Here is a 22,950-nt window from a genome sequence, read left to right on the forward strand (position 1 = left end):
TATCAGAATAAATGCTTTCCACAATGCTTGTCTCTAAATACTGCCTCTTGAAAGAAGGCCGGGGAAATAAATACATTACATAAAGAATTATGCTGACAGAACTTGAAGTTTAATTCTGTGTAAAGGCATGTATGATTATGCTCTGCAACAGATGTGATGGAATTTAAGGCAAAATTTCCAGTAAGTAAAAAGTCTCTGGTAAGAAAATTTACAAAAAAACCCCATTTGAATATACTATGAAAAGTAATTTTTCAGCCTGGCAGACAGAGGCAACTGAAGTCACCACGTACTGGTGAGATGGAAAATGAGACATCCCAACAAAATAACTGCCTAAAACTGAAGGGTTTTAATAAAGCAGAAAGATCACTTTTTGTGGAAACTAAATCCACACTGGTAACTTTTTAGATTAAAATTAGTTAATTAATAAATATGTACCACCACTCAGGAAGAAGACTAGCCCAAAATAGTCAGATTTCATTGAATTTGTTTAGTCAATGAGCAATTATGAACTGTAAAATTGTTCTAGAGATTTTTCCAAACAGTACAGAAGCCAAAGAACTAAAGACATCAAATTCTTGTCCAATGCAACTATTTATTCTACAGTAATCTTAGAACTGGTTAAGTAGACTGTACAATTCTAACAGCCTTGATTTTAGTATAGACAATGAGGATAGAAGCTAGACAAGAGATCTACTGCACCTAATTAATTATTCAATTGGAAAGACTTCCTGCTTGACACACACCACAAAAAGATCATAGTGTGATGCCAAGGCCATCCAGGCCAAAAAGCCATGAAGAAATAGCACCTAATCCTTCAAATAAGTATTTGCTTGTTGTAAATCAAGATACTGGAAACGGGTTCAAAGCCTCCATAAAACCAGTAGGCAAAAGGCTTCTCCAGCTTAACGAGGCAGCTATAAGCCTTCACAATTTAGTGGTTTTCAGTGTTGCTCTGCATATTGCTGGAGAGAGGTTTGAACACCTTCAGAAAAAACTCACAGGAATTTACTTCTTCACTTACCTGAAAGAAGGGACAGGTATAAGAAAGCCCTGAAATATAATCTGATTTAAGATAATTCAACACATCCAGATGCTCTTAAGAGCTCTGTGAGGTACAAGACCCAATGTTACCAAATTTGAGCTCTCAAATGTCTGCCAGCATGAATTAACTGTAATCCAAAACCCTTTGCTATTTCCTTAACTCATTTCTTACTGGAGGAATGAGTTGAGGGAAGCTGCAAAGTGGATTTTGAGTCGCCACAAAACAAATTATAGAAGAATTAGGATTATACATACCTTAATAATAGCTTTTACCTTCTAACCTCTTAAGGCAGAAATACAGTGCAAGATACAGGAAGAGAAAACTAAGCTAAACTAGACTTAATAATTAGTATTTTTAAGTGAATTACTGTAAGCAAAGAGTTTGTATAAGTTCTAGCTTGCTTTGAAAGCAATCAGAATAAGGCCATAACATATACAAGTGCGAAAATTACAGTCTTTATTTCCTTCATATAATAATAGAAAACAAAAAGAAGAAGGGTAATCCTTGTGTAAATGGCAGAACAAGGCCTATCATGTGACTGAAGAAATACAGAATGGAAAAGTGGAAAGCAAGGACTTGGTTTTGGGGAAAAAATGTCACAAGATAAGCACTTAGGCTACATATTTTCATAATTTATTAAGGAAAAAAATCCTCCAAGTTAGAGAATAAAATTAAGACTTAAATTTTACAGTATTATGTTGACTTTATTTAATTTTCTTTTCACAGAACAAACTATCGAGTCAGGAAGGCCCTTAATGTTCCATGCTTTTCAGCTGTTAGTATAATCTTACATATTTTACAAGGAAAAACAAGCAGTTCTTATTTCTACAATGGCTTTTCAGTGATTTTTTTAATTGGGATTATAATATTTTCATTTAGTGACCCCTGCTACATTGAGGGAAATAGAAGGGTACAGTATTGTAGTGTTACATACAAGGTATTTAGAAGAACTCTAAAACAGTGGAATCCAAATATAATTTTATTATTAAAAATATTTATGAATTGCATACCTAAGACATATTTTGCAAGCACTAAGAAAAAAAAAAAAAAACAGTTTTAGTGTTCTTACATATATTTATATGGGTATGGTATGTTATTATTGAAAAAATTCTCCACTAGCTTTTTGATTTACTTTATGTAAAACAGAGCTTTATCTTCTATATTTCTAACCATGAGGAAAATAAATAGCAGTATGTTTGGTGTCAGAGGGACTGAAAGCTTATACAGACTCAGGGCAAACTGGGTGATGGACAGTATACAATCAATTATTAAAGAATCTTAAGATCATCTACTAACACTTTTTCCATTAAAGTGAAAAGCACAATGTATCCTGAAAATATCAGGCAGATTCAATCTACAGTCAAGGAAAAAAAAAAAAGGCACAAACAAAAAACACCAAAACCAAAAATCTTGTACTAATGCAGTGCCATTCAGTATTAAGAGATAGCAGGAATAGAGATGACTGTTAATTAGAAGGGGGTGAAAAGAAAATGAAATTATATTAAACCTCCTAACAATGTAAAGAATTTTCATTAATTTACTACTTTTGATAATTATAAAGGTTCCCAAAAGTAGACCAAAAGCTCGGGTGCTTAAACAACAGGTCATGTAATCAAAATAAGGTCACTGTGATATTTTAGCTGTTTTTTCAAGTGACCAGTTGACCAACTTTTTGCTTTTCTTGTTTTTTTTTTTTTTTTTTTTTTTTTCTTCTTCCTCCCAGTAGTATACTTTCACTAGCATATATTTGTTAGAAAAAATAAATTCAACACATGAGTACCAAAAACTGTACTGGAGAAAACAGTAGCGAATAATCAATTCTAAACACATAGACTAGATTTATGTCTTTAAGTCAATTCACTGAATCTTTTCTTAATATCAACAACTCTTTCAAAAAGAGGTCTGAAAAACTGGCAATATTAGGACATCAGAACTCACATACAGTATATTTCTACGTTAGTAACAAGTCTTCAGTAAAGACAGCTAAGAAAGACTTAGCTATCTGGAAGTTACCTGGAAAGACTGAAATAAAACTCAGCATAACACTTCTAATAAAACAAGTTCATTGTTGCTGATAACACCAATCAGTGAAAGAGAAGTAATTATTGAAGTCAGTTTAAAATCTGTTTTGTTCTCTTGTAAAGAGGAAATATCACAAAGTTACTTAAATCTTATGACAAAGAATTAAGTATTCAGCAGCATAACTTTGTTCTGCATTTGTGTGTGCATGCTACCTAGATTTATATAGTAATATGAACACTGAGACAAAGAAAAGTGACCAACAGTGTTCAGCACAAAAGACAAACCCGAGTATCAGAACATGACTCCAATGGGTGATTAAGAACTGCAAATGCATAATGAAGACTAGAGTTAGCATCCAAACACAAAAAAAAGTGAAGAGCAAGGTCCTAATCAACTTTCTCCTCCAAAAATCCTATAGCTGCAAGGACCTTTTTAGCAACAAAAGAGTAAAACCTGGGAAAGAAACGAAAAAAATTTTGTTTACTGTGAAGATGTTGGTTATTTATCTTAAGTAACTACAATGATCTAAATTAGTTGCTTGAATTTATGCTATTCACTTAGGCTCCCCTGAGAAAAAAAAAGAACCTTGAGAAAGGTACCTTTCATTTATGAATGGACTGAAAGGTCCTTGGAAAAATCCTTATTTCTCCCCAGTACCAACTGAGGAAGCCTCAATGACTAGATCAGGATGCAGCATAATGTTAGGACTATGCTACTTCAGCAGCAGAATCCCCTCTCCATAGTCTCCGCACCTTGTGTCAGCTTTAAGAAACTAACTCTGAAATAAAACAAACAAACCTGGGGGGAACAAAAAAGCAATCCATCTCATTCGATTCATCCTGTGGCTACATGACTGATGATCCAAGATGGGAGGCGAGGGAAGAGGAAGAACATGTGGTCAGAGATAGGTAGAAGAGGCAGGAAGAACGACCACTGCTTCAGGTTGGCATCTCACTACTAGATCAACTTAGTCTTAACACCAGGCCAAGAGACTGTGACAGCTAACTTTCAGAGGGTTAAAGTAAAATAAAAGCCACTCCTCAAGAATGTAATCAAAAGCATGAAGGCTGATTATTAACCCATAAAAAGGGTTAAAGTAAGTACAATCATACAGTAAGAAACTAGCACCTTAAAAGCTCAGCTAATGGGATAAGAATAAGCAAAAAAAGGAAAAAGGTGAATTTTCATACAAATAGCAATGCTTCAGCTGAGAAGAGCTTCAGGTATCTTTTTAAGTAGAAAAAGGCCATCTCAGAGGCCATAAAGGCATCTGAGAGCTAAAGGCAACAACACAAGTTGAAAACCACTGGCAGAAAACAGTTGTTGACTGTTCAGCCTCTGCAACAGTAATAACAAGGCTATATGACCCAGAGGTAAGAAATTAAAATAAGCACAGTCAACTCATCATTAAGGAATCAGTATACAGATATGAATACTTTTTGTGCAGCTTTTTATAGTGAGAGTAAACAGCAAAAAATTGTGCATGATATATTTTTTTTTAAAAAATAAAATGTACCTCTATTTCCATGACATTCACAAATAAAGCCTTTTGAAATTTCCAACTTCTATAAGGCTAATACATTCTAAACCTCATTAAAAAGATTTCAAGGCATACACCTCCACAATATTTAGCAAAGAAGAAATAATTGAAACAAGAATAAAATCACGATACAAAACAGTGATACATATGTCTATTTTTAGCCATACATACACATGTAGTAAAAACCTTCAGAATATATACTTCAAAAGACTATTTCCTAACCTTTACAGAACAACATACAATACATGAAATAAAATGGAAAATTGTATTTAATAGAGTAAGCAACAACTTTTAGAGAGAATATATGCATAAAACTTTGGCTGACAAGTCAACTATTCATTTTCAAACAAAACAATTGAAATTTATTATACAGGAGGAATACCACATGATAATACACTTTTATGAAGTTTCATATAGACAATTAAAAGTTGCGATTTTGTTTGTGTATTTGCTTAAATATTTTTCTACACATGCAGTCAGCACTCTTTGCATAGGTAGGCATTAATTTCTGTAGGGTTACAGCTTTTGTACAGACTATGTAGTTTATATTTTTTAATACAATTTGTTATCACATACCCACGTGTCTGCATGAACAGGCCTGATGTTGCTGAGAAGCACCTCTTCATAATTTCCATAATCACAGAATTTAACAACTGCTGTTGTCCCAGAAGAATGGAGAGCTTCAATTTCTGCTCGGTAGAACTTAAAAGAGAAATTTTCAAAGGTCATAAAATACTACCTGAAATACCACCAAGAAGTTAACAACTACTTTTTCATATATGTGTGTGTATATATATACACGCACATATTTAGTGTTAGTCAGTATTATATTTTGAATGAGATTTGCACCAGATATTAAACTTCCACATGGTAGACTGCAAGGACACAGTAGAATATATAGAATACTCATTGAGAAAATATGCAGCTTATGAAATGAGACCGAACATTCAAAAGACTTCATTTTTCTGAAAGCAGAACAAATTCATCACTAACAAAAATGCTGTTGCATACAGAGAAGGGTTACTGTAATAGTTTCTTAATACACATGTATCAGTAAGTGCCTATCAGCCATATGCACTGTACATACTAATATATACCTATTTTAAAAAACATAATATGATAAAAATATGGTAAAACTGCTCGTTCAAGAAATCCTTTTTCTAAACACAAAACTTTATTTTTTGACATTTATGCAAACACAGATCAGCTTTCTCTAAGATATTAAATCGCTTTTATCTTACTGAAAACAAAGAAATCACTGTCTCCTAACATGGTTAAGCTCAACACTGTATTTTACCATCACATTTCAAAACTGTCCTAGATGTGAGTAGTAGCATTTATCTAACTACCGAAAAAAAAAAACAAACTCAAAAAAACCCCTTCTAATGTGATGAATACTTTTCAGGTAACAGTTTGGGATTACCTCATATCTGCTTATTTTGCAAGTGTCATACTTCCCAGAATTTCAAAAACTCATCTCATAGTAATGCAAATATGCTTCTCAAAATAGGAAGCAATTCCATAATATGCCATTATATTTCACACTCATCCATCCACCCAAGCTACATATTCCTGTTTCAGAGAGTGAACTCACTATATGTTACAACTACCAAAAATTTTGCATGCCTTATCTGTTTTAGTCATACAAACAAAAGAGAGAAAAGTAAGGTCATGCTGCTGAGCTAACACTATCTACTTCCTGTAAAAAAAGACAAAACAAGACCAAAACATTTAAATAACTAAGAGAAAATAAACAACAAAAAAAGAAAGAAAATGGTGGGAATAAAACCTATTCAAAGAACAATAATATTTAAGATAGTTCTCAGATTATCAGTAAGGGTCAAAAACTGAAGAAACTACCCAAGAAGAGTGACAGAGAACTCCTGAACAGATAATAATAAATCAAACAGCCTAAAACTTTTTTAGCAAAGGAGAAGATGGAAGTGTCTTGCCACAAGAGAAATCTTATTAATAGGAAACACAGACGAAAATGAAGTATTTAAACTTTTAAAAATCAGTAAAGCAAAACTATCAATGCAGCATAACTCATTTGTTCCACAAATTCTTCAGCTAATAGTCTACTAGTGATCATAAAAAATAAGCCTTTTGCTGTTTCCTTTCTGTAATGACTGAAATAAAAAGAGGGAGTTTTTTAAACAGTCCCGTTCCTGCAGACTCTGGTCTTCCCTTGAGCTAGTAAAGGCTGCACGCTGACTTATTCTAGAAAAAGGCATTACACATCTGCCATTACAGACTATTCCAGATAGCACAGCACCCTGTTTCTTGTTCCTTGTAAAAGAATATGGGTACCTAGATCCACATTCATCCCTTCAATCTTTTGGCACTTAAGTCAAACGCTTCACTTAAGAGCCTAGTCATCCTAAACTCCACCTAAATGAGAGGAACAATCACCTTCAAGATGACTTAATTAAGTGCTTAATGTTTCGTGCAATGACTATAAGCAACATCTCATAAATAAATAGAGTAAGAAGCTAGACAAGAAGCACACTACACACCAATGAACAAAGTCTGTGTCTCTGTGCTAGCGTACTAAATCTCCCACACGTATGTAAGAAAACAATAAAGGTACAATTTGAGGTATTTCTCATTCAGCAAAGGCATACCTTGTTGTCTTCCCAATAAAGAGCAAAACATTCATCCCCTGGTCTCCAACTTTTTCCATACTCCATGTGAACTGATGGTTCTAATATTTTCTCTGGTTTGATGGGCCCAGATCTCCTTTTGGGACCAGTGTTGTAATACAACATTTTATCATCAAAAGATGGGATCGTAGTGGGTCCTGATGATTTGATAGGTCCTACTCGTCTTCCCTTCTGATGATGCTCCGTATCTCCATTTGGTACAGCATTAAAGTTAGCAGTTCTACCAGAATTTTGGTAATCATTATTAACAACAAAATGTTGCTCACTTTTTACCATAAAGGCTTCACTACTTACTGTTCGTGCCTTCCTATCACAAAAATTTTCAGAATTGTGCATTTGGTTTTCCCTTTTCCCACGTTTCTGGTTATTGTTGTCTGTAGTATCTTGAGCAGCAGAGTTCTCCTTGAATTCTGTGAAAGACACCCCTTTTCCTACTCTGTTTTGCATATTGTTATCCCTTTTTTTGAAAGTAATATCACTCTGGTGAGTGACTATGGGATAACCTAAATCCTTTGGCCTATCGTTTCTAGGATAATGTCTGTCACTTTTATTTTTTTCATCTGTCCAATGTTCTAAAGAGCTGTGCCTTTCAGGAACTCTGTTTCTTGGTAACCCACCACCTTCCAAAGCCTGCCTTGAATTTTGAATATCCCTTTGAAAACGAGGGGGTTTCTCATTCCTTGGTTGTCTCATGTCATTGCGAGAAATGTGTCTTGAATGATTCTCTTTGATGCCATTCTGTTCTGTATTCATAACTTTGTGCTGTACTTGATGTGGTGGCTGAAATTGCAATTTTGGTTCTACAAAGAAAAAAATTATTTCAATTATTAACATATTTCACACAAATATATTTTAGAAATAGTGTTTCAGACCCTAACTGATAAAGCAACAGTATTATTTAGAAAAGTATGCAGTATTTACCTTTGTGATACAGAAATGGAATGGTACACATAAAATTTAGCAGAGGCATTTGAACTATAATTCCTTGTTATTGGAAAACATACACTACTTTGGGCAGTACTTAGAACTAACCCACCTACCAGTACAGAAAAAGGCAGGCATAAATTTCCAGGAGGTCACTCATTTCTCCCTATGGACATCAATAACTCACTTGAATAACAGCCATTTAAGACAGAAGAATAGAACTCCAACATGGAGAAAGGAAGAGGGAGAAAAATGAGGAGAAAGAAGGATACTTCTAATCTGAATTGAAACTTTCTGTACAAATAACTTGTTAACAGCTCTTGAGCATAAGAGACAAAGGCAAGAAGTAGAAGGGATAAAATGAACACAGCTGACAAACCACAGATAACAGGAATTGTAACAAAGGCCAGAACTCTGGAGACCCTGATCAATGAGCTGTAACAGGAACTACTCAAGCATTACCTTCAAGAGATTCAATCAGAACTAGAACTGATGAGAAGAAAAACAAGATTATCATGGATCTCATGAGAAAGATCAAACTTACTATGGGATGCTGGGGAGGAGGGGAATTGTGGGGGATCTGTGAAACTTTCTATGGATTTTTTTTCTAGGCAAACATGGAATTTTTAATGGGATGTTTAGGTGAAGAACCAAAGGAGGGGAAAAATCAAGATGAATCCAGGAAAAATAAGCATGAGCAAATAAAGAAGGAATGAGATTAAACACAACAGTTGCAAATAAACAGGCTTCTGGTCAATACACCTGTCAGGCCAACTCCTGCACGTGATCACTGTAGCCTGTCTCATCTCCTTCTTAAATTCTGCTTCTGAAAATCTTCTGTGTGATTAATTTCTCTATTGAGTGTGTGAGGGGACATGTTTTTAAACCTGATGGCAAACTTAAGACAGGATAAACTGGTAAGTGGGACAAGAAAGACCTGGCAGCTGAATACTGAAGAGACCACGGGTCTGAAGGCCATCTACCAGAGAGACCACAGGTCTGGGCTCAGATACTGGACAGACCTACATAAGTACGCTCATGTAACCCTCCTGCAAAGTTCAGGTAATACCAGCCAGCAAGCTGGACAAGCAGCATCTAAGGTGGGTACTAGAGCTCAACAAGGGTCTAAGGGGCCAGGAGAGGCCCATGTGAGCATGTGCATGTGGGTGGCTGGGTAGGAGATCTGCTAGCAGACTTTGAACCTGATTGAAAAAGAAAGCATAAACCCATTCAAATGACTCAAGTTTATATGAGCAATTTTGTGTCAGCGTGGGTGCCTGCAAAGGTGTCAATTCTCTTGACTTGTCCATCCATGGCTGTTGGCCGTGTATGTATTGTGTGCATGAGTCTGGTGTGAGTGCACTCAGGCTGTCTGCTGCCTGGCCCTGAATACAGTCCTACAGGAAGGAGAAACTAAGAACTTCAGTTTACATGTTACAACTAGAAACAATGAATGCTGATACCTGACAACAAATACATCTATCTTCATAATTACTTGGTTCATGGTAAGAGTTAAAATTAAAATGTAAATTTTAGTTGTGGTTTTTTTTAAAAATACTTCCAAACATCACATTATTAAAAATAGCTATTTTTATCAATGTGACTAAACTGGCTAATAAGAATCTGATTTTGTTTTTACATACACTTGATTTACCCAAACTTTTAGAAGTAAAAAAGGTTTGACTAAAAAGTTTGACTAAAAAGGTTTGACTAGTTTGTTTGGATTTTTTTTTAAGTGATGTAAACATACATGAGACTTAGTATGATTGTAATCTTGATAAAAATAAGTCTTACTGCAAAATTTATTTGAAACCAATAATGTTTTTAATGCATGAATATGTAAATATATTGCTCAGAACCAAGAGTTTCATAAATATCCATTTTCTTTTTAAAAATGAAAATATTTAAAAAATCTTGTAATATCTAAAATTTTACTCTTTTTAGATTAAATCCTTCAAAAGTACCTCTTTAACTTTCCTTTACAAATGGAACACGAAAATACCACTTTCTTGTATATCTGTAACTTTTCTGTGAGTATCTTCATTACACTTTCCCACTTCCATATAATACATAGATTTCCTACCATCTAGAAAGGTTTATCTTCCTAATTAATTAACAGCCTTCGTTCACAACATTCTTAATTTATACTACTTCTCTTCTGGTAGTAAAATCCTTGGGCTTCCCAACCTAAATTCTCATGTCTATTCCTGATGTTAACTAAACATGAAATGACTTAATGTTTACTGCCTTGCGTACACCTTTAAAGAAGAATCTGTATAAAATTCTAGAATATTTAATTATAAATCACCTTATTTAATATTTTGTAACGTGAAATTCATTAAACAAAGTCACTTGCACAGGGGAAAGTTGTTCCGACAGTAAAAGCAGAAATGGGCCAAAGACTAGATTGGGCATGTTAATATTTTGCTAGTTGGCAGGATTTTAGGATTGACTTAGAACTTAAATGTTTCCTCTCAAGGGCTGTCCTTTGACCTTCTTCTAAATGAAGAAACATTTTCTGAGCTGAGATGGGTAGTCACCTCAGACAGCATCTAGTACGTACTCAGACAGGATGCTGTACAACTGTAAGACTTATCCCCAAAGCATGTAGAACAGTTATAACACTTTAGTTAACACCTTAAAGAGACTGAAACATGTATTCTTCTAGAATTGAAAAAAAGTTTACTGAAATTTCTATTCAATTCCATAGCATAAGTAATTTTAGCTATTGTCTACGTGCCTTAATGAAAATAGCTACTTTTACTAAACTGCAAAAAATCTGGATATAATAGATCTCTGAGCAACCTACTTCTGTCACACACCTGCAGAGACCTTCTCTTTCTACCCTTCTTCAACCTCTTTGATCTGCTTTCCAACAGAAACCTACAAACATTCTCATGAGACAATATTTTCTGCCTTTAGAAAGGCAATATTAATCTTCAAAATCTAGAAAGAAATAATTTGGAACTCAAATGCTATTCATCTACTTATCAAGAATTACCTGTAAAATAGGACTTTTAAGTTTCATTTAGAGTTATAACACACTATTCCACAAAGAAGCATGGAGATCTATAAGAGAGTAAGCACTAAGAAAAAATAGCAACACATTTAAACATTAGCATGAATAGCTCCACTCAGAACTAAGTAGTTAGGAAGATTTTCTATTATCTCCTTTTTTCAAGCAACAGAAATTTTAGCAGTACGTTAATAGAAAATGCCATCTGTTGCAGATCTATTTAACAACAACAAATTTCTAATATACCAGTTGCAAGTGTAAGACTATTGGATGATCAAATAAATTATTTCTACCCAATATAGTGTGATTATAATATAAAAGCAACAAGATGACTTTAAAGTGCATTGGAACTTTCAGTTACAACATTTTTTTAAATAGCATGGGAAAACTAAAATAATACTAAATACTAGACAGCATGGTAAGAGACTAGAGAATTTCAAAACAGTGAACACAGGCATCTTTTTTCTAGATCCATCTACTCTGACATGCAAAAGCTGCTCACAAACACCTGACATTCTTCTGCTCTAACCTTAAGGTATGTAAAAGGTAGTGAACTGATGTCTTCTACAAAGATGCAGTTATGCTAAAAGCTTCCCAGGGGACTACATCATACAAAACAGTCTTAAATGAGCAGGACACATTAACTGTTTGTTCAACATTCAAGCACAACCCATTCACAAATGGAAACTGCCAAACAGTAAATGTTAATTTATCAACAGTCAATGAAAAAAGCCTAGAGATGAGAATATTACAGCTTCTTCATGAATGTGCGTTGTCTAGCCTGATCAACAAAGAACTGAAGGGAATCTTAAGGCTTCTTTAATTGAAAAAGTTAAGCGATGAGGGTTGCTGTTCATAGACTGTCTATTGCTGCTGCTCTTCCTTACTTCAACTACTTCTTTCCTCACCTCCAATAAACTATTAGCTAATATTCCCAGAAAAGTAATAGTTCCTACAGGGCAGTAACAAACAAATATTAATTTGGCATTTAACAAGAAGATTTGGTATGCTATTCTGTCAAACAGCAAGATGTCAGTCATCATCATTGTAACCGGACGTTTGGGAATGTGGTCTGGAAAAAATCCATTTCAAAATTAATGACAAGGTTTTTGTCATCTACTGGGTAGTTTCTCAGTTTGAAAATGTCACTCAGTTATTTTACTCATTTTAGTTTTTGTATATGACCCAAGAAGACTGTACAGCACCCATCACATTTTCTTGCTTACAAGAAACCAGCAGGACCTGATGCAGTTGGAGATCCCAGCCAATGCAATTTAAAATGCACTGCTCCACCCACAATGGAATTCAAGTAGCACATTTTCCTCTAGCTCTCCCCCATGGATTTTATCATGTTTAATAATGTGGTTGAACTCAAAAACAGCAGCTCCTCCCACACTGGTAGCAATGATTTGGGTTTCTCCTTCCAACTTGAATTATATTTTTATGCAACTTTATGGGGAAAAAAAGTGGCAAAAAAACCCCCCAAAACATTCTGTCATTGCATTCAGTACAAACTTTAATTTACAGAATTAAGGGACTGAAACAAAATATATTTTAATTACTCTTTAAAACGTATGAAATTTATTATGTTTTTCTCTCATACATTTAAAGAGAAGTTACTGACAAAACCACAGAAGTCTCCTAACATGTCACCAATGCTAACATAATAATACAACAAAAAAAAGTTTTTCTTGATATTCACAATTAACACCAACTGAAGTCCAATTTTTAGAAGTAAAGCTGCATAATAAACATGACTTTTTTGCAATTTGGATCTCTTACTGTCAATAGGGCACCGTGTTTGTTGAAAACATGGTTACTAAATTCCGAAGGTGACAAATTCCCTTTAACTCTAGAAAGTGAGACTTTTTTCCTCGCAAGTTCCCTTGACCCCAGATATTCAAATAAATTGTGTGACCAAAAATGAAACAAATAATTTTAAATTATATTCTATTACATTATCAACATACTTCAAACCTTTATTTTGTGAACACATAAAGCATAATGGACTAAAACAAGAAAAAGATGGTTGAAATTAAGCACGATATACTAGCCCCAAATTGTCCAAAGAATGTGTTACCATATAAAAACAAAACAAAAGACCCACACACATCACCCATCCTGGTTTACCTCAAGCATTAACAGTTAAGTAGAACAACAGAAATTCAAATCTGAAAGCACAGAAACACTCTGTCCCTTCTGAAATCTCTGGGGCTGGGTCCCCAAGAATTTGGGTGTGTATCCTCCTTGCTCGCTTTCCACTAAAGTCCTGTATCTTCTGAGGGACATTTGGGTGAAGAGTTAATATGAGACCATAAGAAAACTTCTTCCAAAGGCCACTGTTTGCAAACTTTCCTACACAGTCAGTGCCTCTTTTGTCACTTATCTCCTGCAGATAACAGTGGCAGTGGAGAACATATGGGTAACTGCAGTTAAATTACGTGGAATGCTCAGCTGCAGAGTGAATGGATGCAAGGGTCCACATGATACTGATGCTATACAGTGTCATTTAAACCACAGCAAGAGTATGGTCTGTAGTTATGGGATGCATATTTGAACAAGAAAACTGACAAACAAGTTTGTTGAGAAAAGAGAGAAAGCAGTCTGGAAAAAAAGTCTGACGAGAGGCTAGACGAGCTCAATTCATACAGCTAACAGTTGATCGATAAAATACAGGTTATTTATGTCTTATAAATAGCTACTAGGAAAGCAAATTTCAATAGCTCTCTGTATGACAAGAAAGGTATAATACTATGCAGCAGTTAGAAGCTGAATATAGAAAATTCAGATTAGAAATGAAAAATTTTTTTAAATGCTGATCTCTAATTGCTGAAACAAAGAACCTTGGAGTAGAATTAATTCACCACCTTTAAATCAAAACTGCATGACTAAAGTTCCTGTCAAAGCCTAACTGTTGGAGCAAGAAACAGAGACTACAGACTATGACTTTCTCCATTCTCCTGAAGTGGCCCTATTCACAGACTACACACACATGCTACCTCTCACTTCCTTTTCCTGCGATCCCATTAATGTTGTAGACTGTTGCACAGGTGGTTTAGTTTAACAGGAAGAGCATGAAATGTCCACCCCAACCACAGCTTGTCTCTTTGAAGGAACGAAGAGGCAATTCTGCACAATCTGAAACTGAAAAGGTTTTGGCCTTCTATGTCCTGAGTCAACAGCCTAACCAAACCCGTTATGTTTCTCACCATCTACCCCATTTAATAACAAATAAATAAATAAATATTATAAAGTTGATCTTTGCTTGAGTCTTTCAAAGATGTTGATGTCTGCCAAAAGCTTTTGTGGCTTTGGATCTCGAGCAGATGGAAGCACCAGCCTGTTCTCAGTCCCTAAGAACCAAAAAGAGAGAAAATATCTGCAACATGCCTGGTTCTCAGCATCTTGTTCATTATTCCTTAATTCTACAGTCAGAGCTCTTGGCACTGTTTTGTTTTCCCCGATAATAGTTGTGTTTACTTATTTAAGCTGTCAAAGATGGATGAATTGTTCATCATAACAAAAGAAAAAATAAGATTAATGGAAAAATCTTTTGTGTTCAGTAGCAGAAATAATCCAAGTGTGAGCAAAGGCAGCTAGTTTACAGCAATTCTATCTACTATTTTTGTTATCTCTACATTCAGCAGGTTTCTCCTGCCAACCAAAACTGAAACTACTTAATTTCAACACAGCAGTATTTTCATAGGTGTCACCAACCATTCACATTTTAAAATAAATAAATAAATACGCAGTATAAAACTATGGGTTGGTTTGTTTTAATTCTCTGCATTTCATTTAAATAAAGTATGTTTACTATATGCTATGTTTTACAATCAAAGAACTAGCAGATAATGGAGTTGGGTATTTAAGACTTTCGACAGCTGCAATTACTTAAAATAGTATTTCATTAACTCTGAAAAAAGAAGATGAAACATCAAAAAACCCTCAACAAGGCACCACTTACAGGGCAAAAGACTAACACCTTACTTTCTTATAACTAATTTGTACTTTAAAAAAAAAAAAAAGAATCTAACAAGCTTAATGTGCTGTCTTATCTCTAAAAAGGAATAGAAGTATCTCTCAAACAAAATACGAAGGTATTTCAGTTCATAAATATTTTTCTACTTGGTCTAAATCCAACTATGAAAAGGTACCAAATCAAGATAAATTAAACAGCTGTTTTGCAGTTCCTGTTCACAAACGGAACCATGTAGCCTGGTTACTGAAAATCTGCAAATGAATTTAGAAATTCTCAGCAGTACTAAGGTTACAGATGCAATTAGAAACACTAGATAAGAACAACAAGGAAGGATGCACAGAGAAAAGCAAATAAATCCTCTATGTACTTGAAAAGAAACAATTCTTTTTTTAAGACACTTTCTCCCCGGATCACATAAATAATTTTGAAGAAAATGTGGTGTGGCACAGAATTAAAAAATATTTATCTCATTTCAGCAAAACTGCCTTTTGTTTTCACTTCTACATAGACTCTCAGTCATTTAGAAGAAATTACAACCTGTCTGCAGCGTATAGAAGCCTAATGCTTGCGATAATGATAAATATGGCCATTTTGGGTAATCATATGCTCCTGATGATATGCATTAGTGTAGTAGTAGAAGTGTGCTCATTTATTAAAAAACACTAGCCCTATACAAAGGCTATCTCTGAATATCTAAAAACCAAACTGGGATTTTAGAGACCACATGGGATAGCAAGGGGCCAGAAATACTGCAAAACAAACAATCTCCTTTTATATTCAGTGGAGGCTGTACTATGCTACATATAAATGTAGAAAAACCTGCCTACCCAGGCCCTCCTTAGTACAGTTATTGTGCAGAAAAATCTATGAACAGACCTTATTCTTGGCTATATAACATTACATATTTGAGTTGTTTCCAGCAGTCTCCCCAATGTGCCTTTCATTAATGACCACTACTTCTCTAATACTAAGAGAGAACTACATGTCTCCAACTGCTTCCATAAAGAAAAAAAGACAGGTCACTGTCATAGGCGACTCCCTTCTGGGGGGAACAGAAGGCCCAATATGCAGACTGGACACACTTCTTAGGGAAGTCTTCTGCCTCCCTGGAGTATCTGTTAAAGATGTAAAGAGAAAGCTTCCTACCCTTGATAAAGCACTCAGATTATTATCCATTATTGATTTTTCAGGTAGGCAGCAATGGAGTTGCAACAAAAAGCCCGAGGGCGATCAAGAGAGACTTCAGGGCCTTGAAATGACTGGTTAAGGGATCAGGAGCACAAGTAGTGCTCTTCTCTGTCCTTCCAGTTTCAGGGAATGATGAGGGAAGAAACAGGAAGAGCCAGAAAATCAGTACCTGGCTCCAAGCCTGGTGTCACTGGCAGATTTGGGTTTTTTGATTGTGGATCAGTTTACATGACCCCAGGCCTGCTGGTGACAGATGGGATACACCTGTCTCGAAGCAGGAAAAAGATCTTTGCACAGGAGTTAGCAAAGCTCACTGAAAGAGCTTTAAACTAGATTTGAAGGGGGAAAGGGATAAAACCAGGCTTGCTAGAGATAAGCCTGGGGGCGGCACACCAAAGTTTGAGAGACGGTGTGCTAGCAAGGTCCTTCAATCTGCCATCTCAGTGGTGGTAGGGGATGGAGATCTATGTAGCAGCAAAGACACAAGGGTTATTGATGTGTTAGAAACCATGGAAGTGCCTGGGAATGGTCACATAAGAATTAGGACTTCTCCCCCCAAAAAGGTGTTGGGATCAACAGTCCAGCTGAAGTGCATCTACAGCAGTGCACACAGCATGGGGAACAAACAGGAGTTGGAAGCCGCTGTGCAGCAGGAAAACTATAACATTGCTGCCCTCAGAGAAACATGGTGGGATGACTCGCACCACTGGAGTGCTGCAATGGATGGCTATAAACTCTTCAGAAGGGATAGGTAAGGAAGGAGAGGCGGTGGGGTAGTACTGTATGTTAGGGAGTGTTTTAATTGTCTAGAGCTTGACGATGGTGACGATAGGTTTCAGTGTTTATGTGTAAGAATCAGGGGAAGGCCAACAACGCAGATATCATGGTGAGAGTCTGTTACAGACCACCCAACCAGGATGAAGAGGCAGAGGAAATATTCTATAAACAGCTGGGAGAAGTCTCACAATCACTAGCCCTTTTTCTCACGGGGGACTTCAACTTGCCAGATGTCTGCTGGAAATAAAACAAAGCAAACAGGAAATAGTCTAGGAGGTGTCTGGACTGTGTGGAAGACACCTTTTTGACACAGCTGGTGAGGGAGCCAACTAGGGAAGGCACCCCACTGGATCTGTTTTTTGCAAACAGAGGATTGTGTGGGTGATGTGATGGTTGGAGACTGTCTTAGGCATAGCAATCACAACATGATAGAGTTTTTGAGAAGTAAGGAGGGGGATCAGCAGAACTGCTTCCTCAGACTTCCGGAGGGCAGACCGGCTGGTCTGCCAGGAGCCTGGTTGACAGAGTCCCTTGGGAGGCAGTCCTGAAGGGCAAAGGAGTTCAGGAAGGCTGGACATTCTTCAAGAAGGAAACCTTAAAGGCACAGCAGCACATCGTCCCCATGTGCCAAAAGATGAGCCAGCGGGGAAGAAGACCGGCCTGGCTGAACAGACAGTTTTGGCTGGAACTCAGGAAAAAAAGGTAGTTTATGACCTTTGGAAGAATGGGCAGTCAACTCAGGAGGACTACAAACATGTGAAGTTATGTAGGGAGAAAATTAGAAGGGCCAAAGCCCAAATAGAACTTAATCTGCCTACTGATGTAAAGGACAATAAAAAATATTTCTATAAATACACTAGCATCAAAAGGAGGGCTAAGGAGAATCTCCATTGTGACAAAGGATGAGGAAAAGGTTGAGGTACTTACTATTAACAATTGAGGCAAAGAAGGTATTAAGGGCAGTTGTTCTCTGGGAACCCAGGCCCCTGGAAGACAGGGACAGAGAGCAGAATGAAGCTCCCATAATCCCAGGGGAAAGGGCTAGTGACCTGCTACACCACTTCGACACACACAACTCTATGGGGCCAGGTGGGATCCACCCAAGGGTACTGAGGGAGCTGGACACTTTCCATCATTTATCAGCAGTCCTGGCTAAATGGGGAGGTCCCAGTTGACTGGGAGTTAGAAAATGTGACACCCATCTATAGGAAGGGCTGAAAGGAGGACCTGAGGACTACAGCCCTGTCAGCCTGACCTCGATGTCAGGGAAAGTTATGAAGCAGATCATCTTGAGAGCCATCACACGGCATGTACAGGACAACCAGGTGATCAGGCCCAGCCAGCATGGGTTTATGAAAGGCAGGTCCTGCTTGACAAACCTGATCTCCTTCTATGACAAGGTGACCCACTTAGTGGATGAGGAAAAAGCTGTGGATGTTGTCTGCCTAGACATTAGTAAAGCTCTTGACACCATTTCCCACAGCATTCTCCTGGAGAAACTGGCTGCTCATGACTGGGACAGGTGTGTTTTTTGCTGGGTAAAAAAATGGCTCGATGGTGAAGCCCAAAGAGTTCTGATGAATGGAGTTAAATCCACTTGGCAGCTGGTCACAAGTGGTGTTGCCCAGGGCTCAGTATTGGGGCCAGTTCTGTTTAATATCTTTTATCAATTATCTGGATGAGGGGATCGAGTGCACCCTCAGTAAGTTTGCAGACAACACCAAGTTGGGCAGGAGTGTTGATCTGCTTAAGGGTAAAATGGCTTTACAGAGGGATCTGGACAGGCTGGATCAATGGCCCGAGGCCAGCTGTATGAGATTCAACAAGGCTTAGTGCCAGGTCCTGCACTTGGGTGACAACAACCCCATGCAACACTACAGGCTTGGGGAAGAGTGGCTGGAAAGCTGCCTAACAGAAAAGGGTGTTGGTCGACAGTCGGCTGAATATGAAGGCCAATGGCATCCTGGCTTATATCAGAAATAGTGTGGCCACCAGGAATAGGGAAGTGATTGTCCCCCTGTACTGGTGAAACCTCAAATACTGTGTTCAGTTTTGGGCCCCTCTACAAGAAAGACATTGAGGTGCTGGAGCATGTCCAAAGGGCAACAGACCTGGTGAAGGGTCTGGAGCACAGGTCTTACGAGGACTGGCTGAGGGAACTGGGGTTGTTTAGTCTGGAGAAGAGGAGGCTGAGGGGAGACCTCATCGCCCTCTACAACTACCTGAAAGGAGGTTGTAGCAAGGTGGGTGTCAGTCTCTTCTCCCAAGTAACAAATGATAGGATGAGAAGAAATGGCCCCAAGTTGCACCACGGGAGGTGCAGGTTAGGTATTAGGAAAAATTTCTTCACTTGGAAGGGCTCTCAAGCATTGGAACAGGCTGCCCGAGGAAGTGGTGGAGTCACCATCCCTAGAGGTATTTAAAAGACGTGTAGATGTGGTGCTTAGGGACATGGTTTAGTGGGGGACTTGGCAGTGCTATGTTAAGGTTGATGATATTAAAGGTCTTTTCCAAACTAAACAATTCTATGATTCTATGCTAACAATTGACAGTATGGAATGAAATGAAGAAGGTGCTAGTAATAAATATCCCATTTTCTGCAAATACTTGGATGTAGACTTCAATGAGTTCACAGTGCTAAGTATAATCACTGCAGATTCACTATCACTCTGCAAACACTCTTAACATTCCTATCAACTCAGTTTGCATGAAACTTAAGATAACTAATAATTAAGAATTTAAATAAAATTATTGAGAGATATGAGAGGCATAAAAATGGCAGAAAAGTAACACTTCCAATAAATGATTTTTCAGATGTGTTTGAATTCATCAGACTACACAGGTTCTCTCAAACTTGGCAAAGAAAAAAAAACAGTTTTAAAGAGACAAAAAGCCTGCAATTCAGCACATGCCTATGTATTTCTTGAAAAATCCATGTGAAGTAGACTCTGCAAGATAAAAATAAAACCTGGCATAAAAGCAGAGACACAATCCTATGGCTAGACACATATTCAGTAAGGAAAATAAAAAAAAAAAACATAATGAAACTGAGCAACCACTTTAAAGCCCATTGACTTCCAAATAATGGAAAGTACATGAATATGTATTATTATTTTTTCAGAAGGAAAAAAGGCAGAAATATTAAAAAGAAAAATCAAAAAGTAATCAGAACACTTTCACTTTCTGAACTCTTCAAAAATGCTAACAAGTTGGGGTTTTTTTCAGAAAAGCATGACTCAGGAGTAGTATCCCACACTGCATACTGATCATTCAGGCAATGTTAAAAACCCCAACTCAGTGTTAAAATACACAAAACCAAAAACCCTGTGTGTCATGTTAGAAAATATGCCAGAACTTTTTGCAGCTGAAGGAGTACAATGCCTTCATAAAGTTTTCATAGAATTATGTTTTACTTTTTGTAACATTTACAGAATATTTTTAAGTGGGAAAAATACATAAAAGCAAAGCATATTTATCTTTAAAACACAATATTGAAGATTATAAACTGAAGTATATAAGCTAACATAACCATTTTTTTACTCACATAACACTATGCTTTATTACACTACAGTATGTTGGCTACATACATGTACTAAACCAAAAGGATCATAGAAATTCCCTTAAGCAAAAACTATCAATCAGTAATACAAATTTTAAAAGAAGCAATTCACTCATTTCACAATTCTTGGTAAACTACTATTACTTACTATAAAATTACTGACAATAAGAAAGGCATAAATCCCACAGGGATTATTTCTATTATTTTTCCCTTAAACGTCTTTCAGTCACACACGAAAGCCTTCTCTAATCTCTCAATATAAGCACAAAACTTATCCAAAGGAAAATCAGTGTTCGTAATCTGAGAGAAAAATGCTACCATTGTTTTAATTTATGTTCACTGTAAAAATCTAACTCATCTTTGGTAAGCAAAATGAGTTGCCAAAAGATGTATCTCAAGCATAATTCCCTACATACTTTCAAAAACATGATTATATTCATTACCCGAACAATTTAAAAAATTGTATCAGCTAATGCAGAATACTTATGTATCTGAAAGGGTATTTTCTTTAAGTATTTTAAATTTCTGACAAATAGAATGAAGACTCATGATATAAATGTTCGATCTACAACTAGTTGCATTTCACAAAGGAAGCCATAAACTTGTGGCAACTCACCATAAACAAACTATAAACAACATACATAAGAAAAGGAACTCTATTAACTTTTTTGTTCACTTTCTACAAACTGTTTTAGTAACACCTATACCCAACTAAAATATAAACCAATATTTAGCTATTTAAAATCACTTATTTTGCAGGCCAAGAAAGACTGTTGCAACATAGATACAGCAACAATATAGTATTTGCTATCAGAAGAACTGTAAGCAATCACATTTATAAGCAAATGCCTTTCTGTTCATACTTCAACCTTAGCATGTCATAGAAACGTTTAGTGAACTCTAAAATGGCTTATACTGCATCTAATTCTATCAGTAGCAGTAAGAGACCCCTCCCTGGGTTTGCTAGTAGGTTCACTAACTCCTGACCCCATCTGTTGAGGAAAGTTTTCTATGACAAAACTATGTCCTTTTTCTTCGCTCCTCTTTCCTCTTTTTTGGATACAGGCATCCTCTGTACTGATTTTTAGTATTCATTATTCAGAACTAAATTGCTTGACTGCTGTGTTTCCTTCCACCTGAATATACTGACCTTTAGTTGCCACAGGCTGCAAAAAATATTCAAACACATTAATGCAAAATGCTACACTGCTTATGCAAGTAGCAAATGTAAATGTGCAGCTTCAAAGCTCTGAAGACTTAACAAAAATAACTCCTAAAAAACATATGCCATGCATTTAATGGAAAGCAGAGAGTCCTAATAATTCTCACAGAAAACTGGGGTTTTGATGTACTGACAGAGTCTACAATGGCTTCATGTTTTCATTTTTAATTCAATAATGACTCTCAAACACAACTAACCTTAAATTCACTGTCATAGAAAAAAAAAAAAGACAAATATTTACACATTTTTATGTATATATATAAGCTACAAACAAAAATAATACATTCAACAAAAGATCTCTCACTCAACTAACCAGAGCAATGGGAATGTTCTACTTGTATTTCTGATGCAGGTGCCTACTGACATTACAGCAATTCGTACCTTTCCCAACAGAGCAACCTGTTCACTTTTGTTTACTACAAGCTTGTTTTCCACTTTTTCCATATTGCTTTATTTATTTATTTATTTTTAAATCCCAAATCCAGTGAAAATACACAAAGCAAGAGTCCATTATTAACAGTTGGCAAAGACTATTTTGGAACTTAAGAAAAATAATTACATATAAATGCAGTTATTCCTTAAATGCAGTCATTCCTTCAAAAACTCCTAAGTATCAAAACAGTTCATATAAACTAGTATGACTTTTTTTTTCACCCTTTATGAAAAGTGTCATTTTATAGGGAGGAAAAAAATTACAACTCCATCACAAAACCTTCATGTTAAATAATGGAAATGGGAATCCATTATTTCCCATCAGATATTTTCATTTCATGTCGACCACTGAAACACATCCAAGACCATACCCAAAAGAAAAAAAAATATCTCCATTTATTGCTCAGCATACCACCAGTTTTACTTTAATGTTACACCAGCCTCTAGAGACCTCAGGATGTATGAAGTTTGCTCTTTTTAGTTTTAATGCATCTGTCTCTTAAAGTTTCCAAAGTACTAAATGATTTAGACCTAAACAGGCATCCTAGTGCATAGACTGTATTTTCGTATGGCTTCTTAAGAAAGA

At 36.3% G+C, this 22,950-nt stretch overlaps 1 protein-coding gene across 3 annotated transcripts in view; it reads right to left on the reverse strand.

The window, feature by feature from the left end:
- TDRD3 (tudor domain containing 3) overlaps positions 1-22,950 on the reverse strand; it is a 120,779-nt gene that overhangs the window by 21,379 nt on the left and 76,450 nt on the right. For all 3 annotated transcript variants that reach the window (XM_074815565.1, XM_074815568.1, XM_074815567.1), the window contains 2 exons: positions 7,229-8,067; positions 5,181-5,306 (listed from right to left, as the gene is read on the reverse strand). In XM_074815565.1, the coding sequence (XP_074671666.1) occupies positions 5,181-5,306; positions 7,229-8,067 (965 nt within the window). The remainder of the gene's footprint in view (positions 1-5,180; positions 5,307-7,228; positions 8,068-22,950) is intronic.

Source organism: Strix aluco, chromosome 2 (genome assembly GCF_031877795.1).
Source record: "Strix aluco isolate bStrAlu1 chromosome 2, bStrAlu1.hap1, whole genome shotgun sequence".
NCBI lineage: Eukaryota > Metazoa > Chordata > Aves > Strigiformes > Strigidae > Strix > Strix aluco.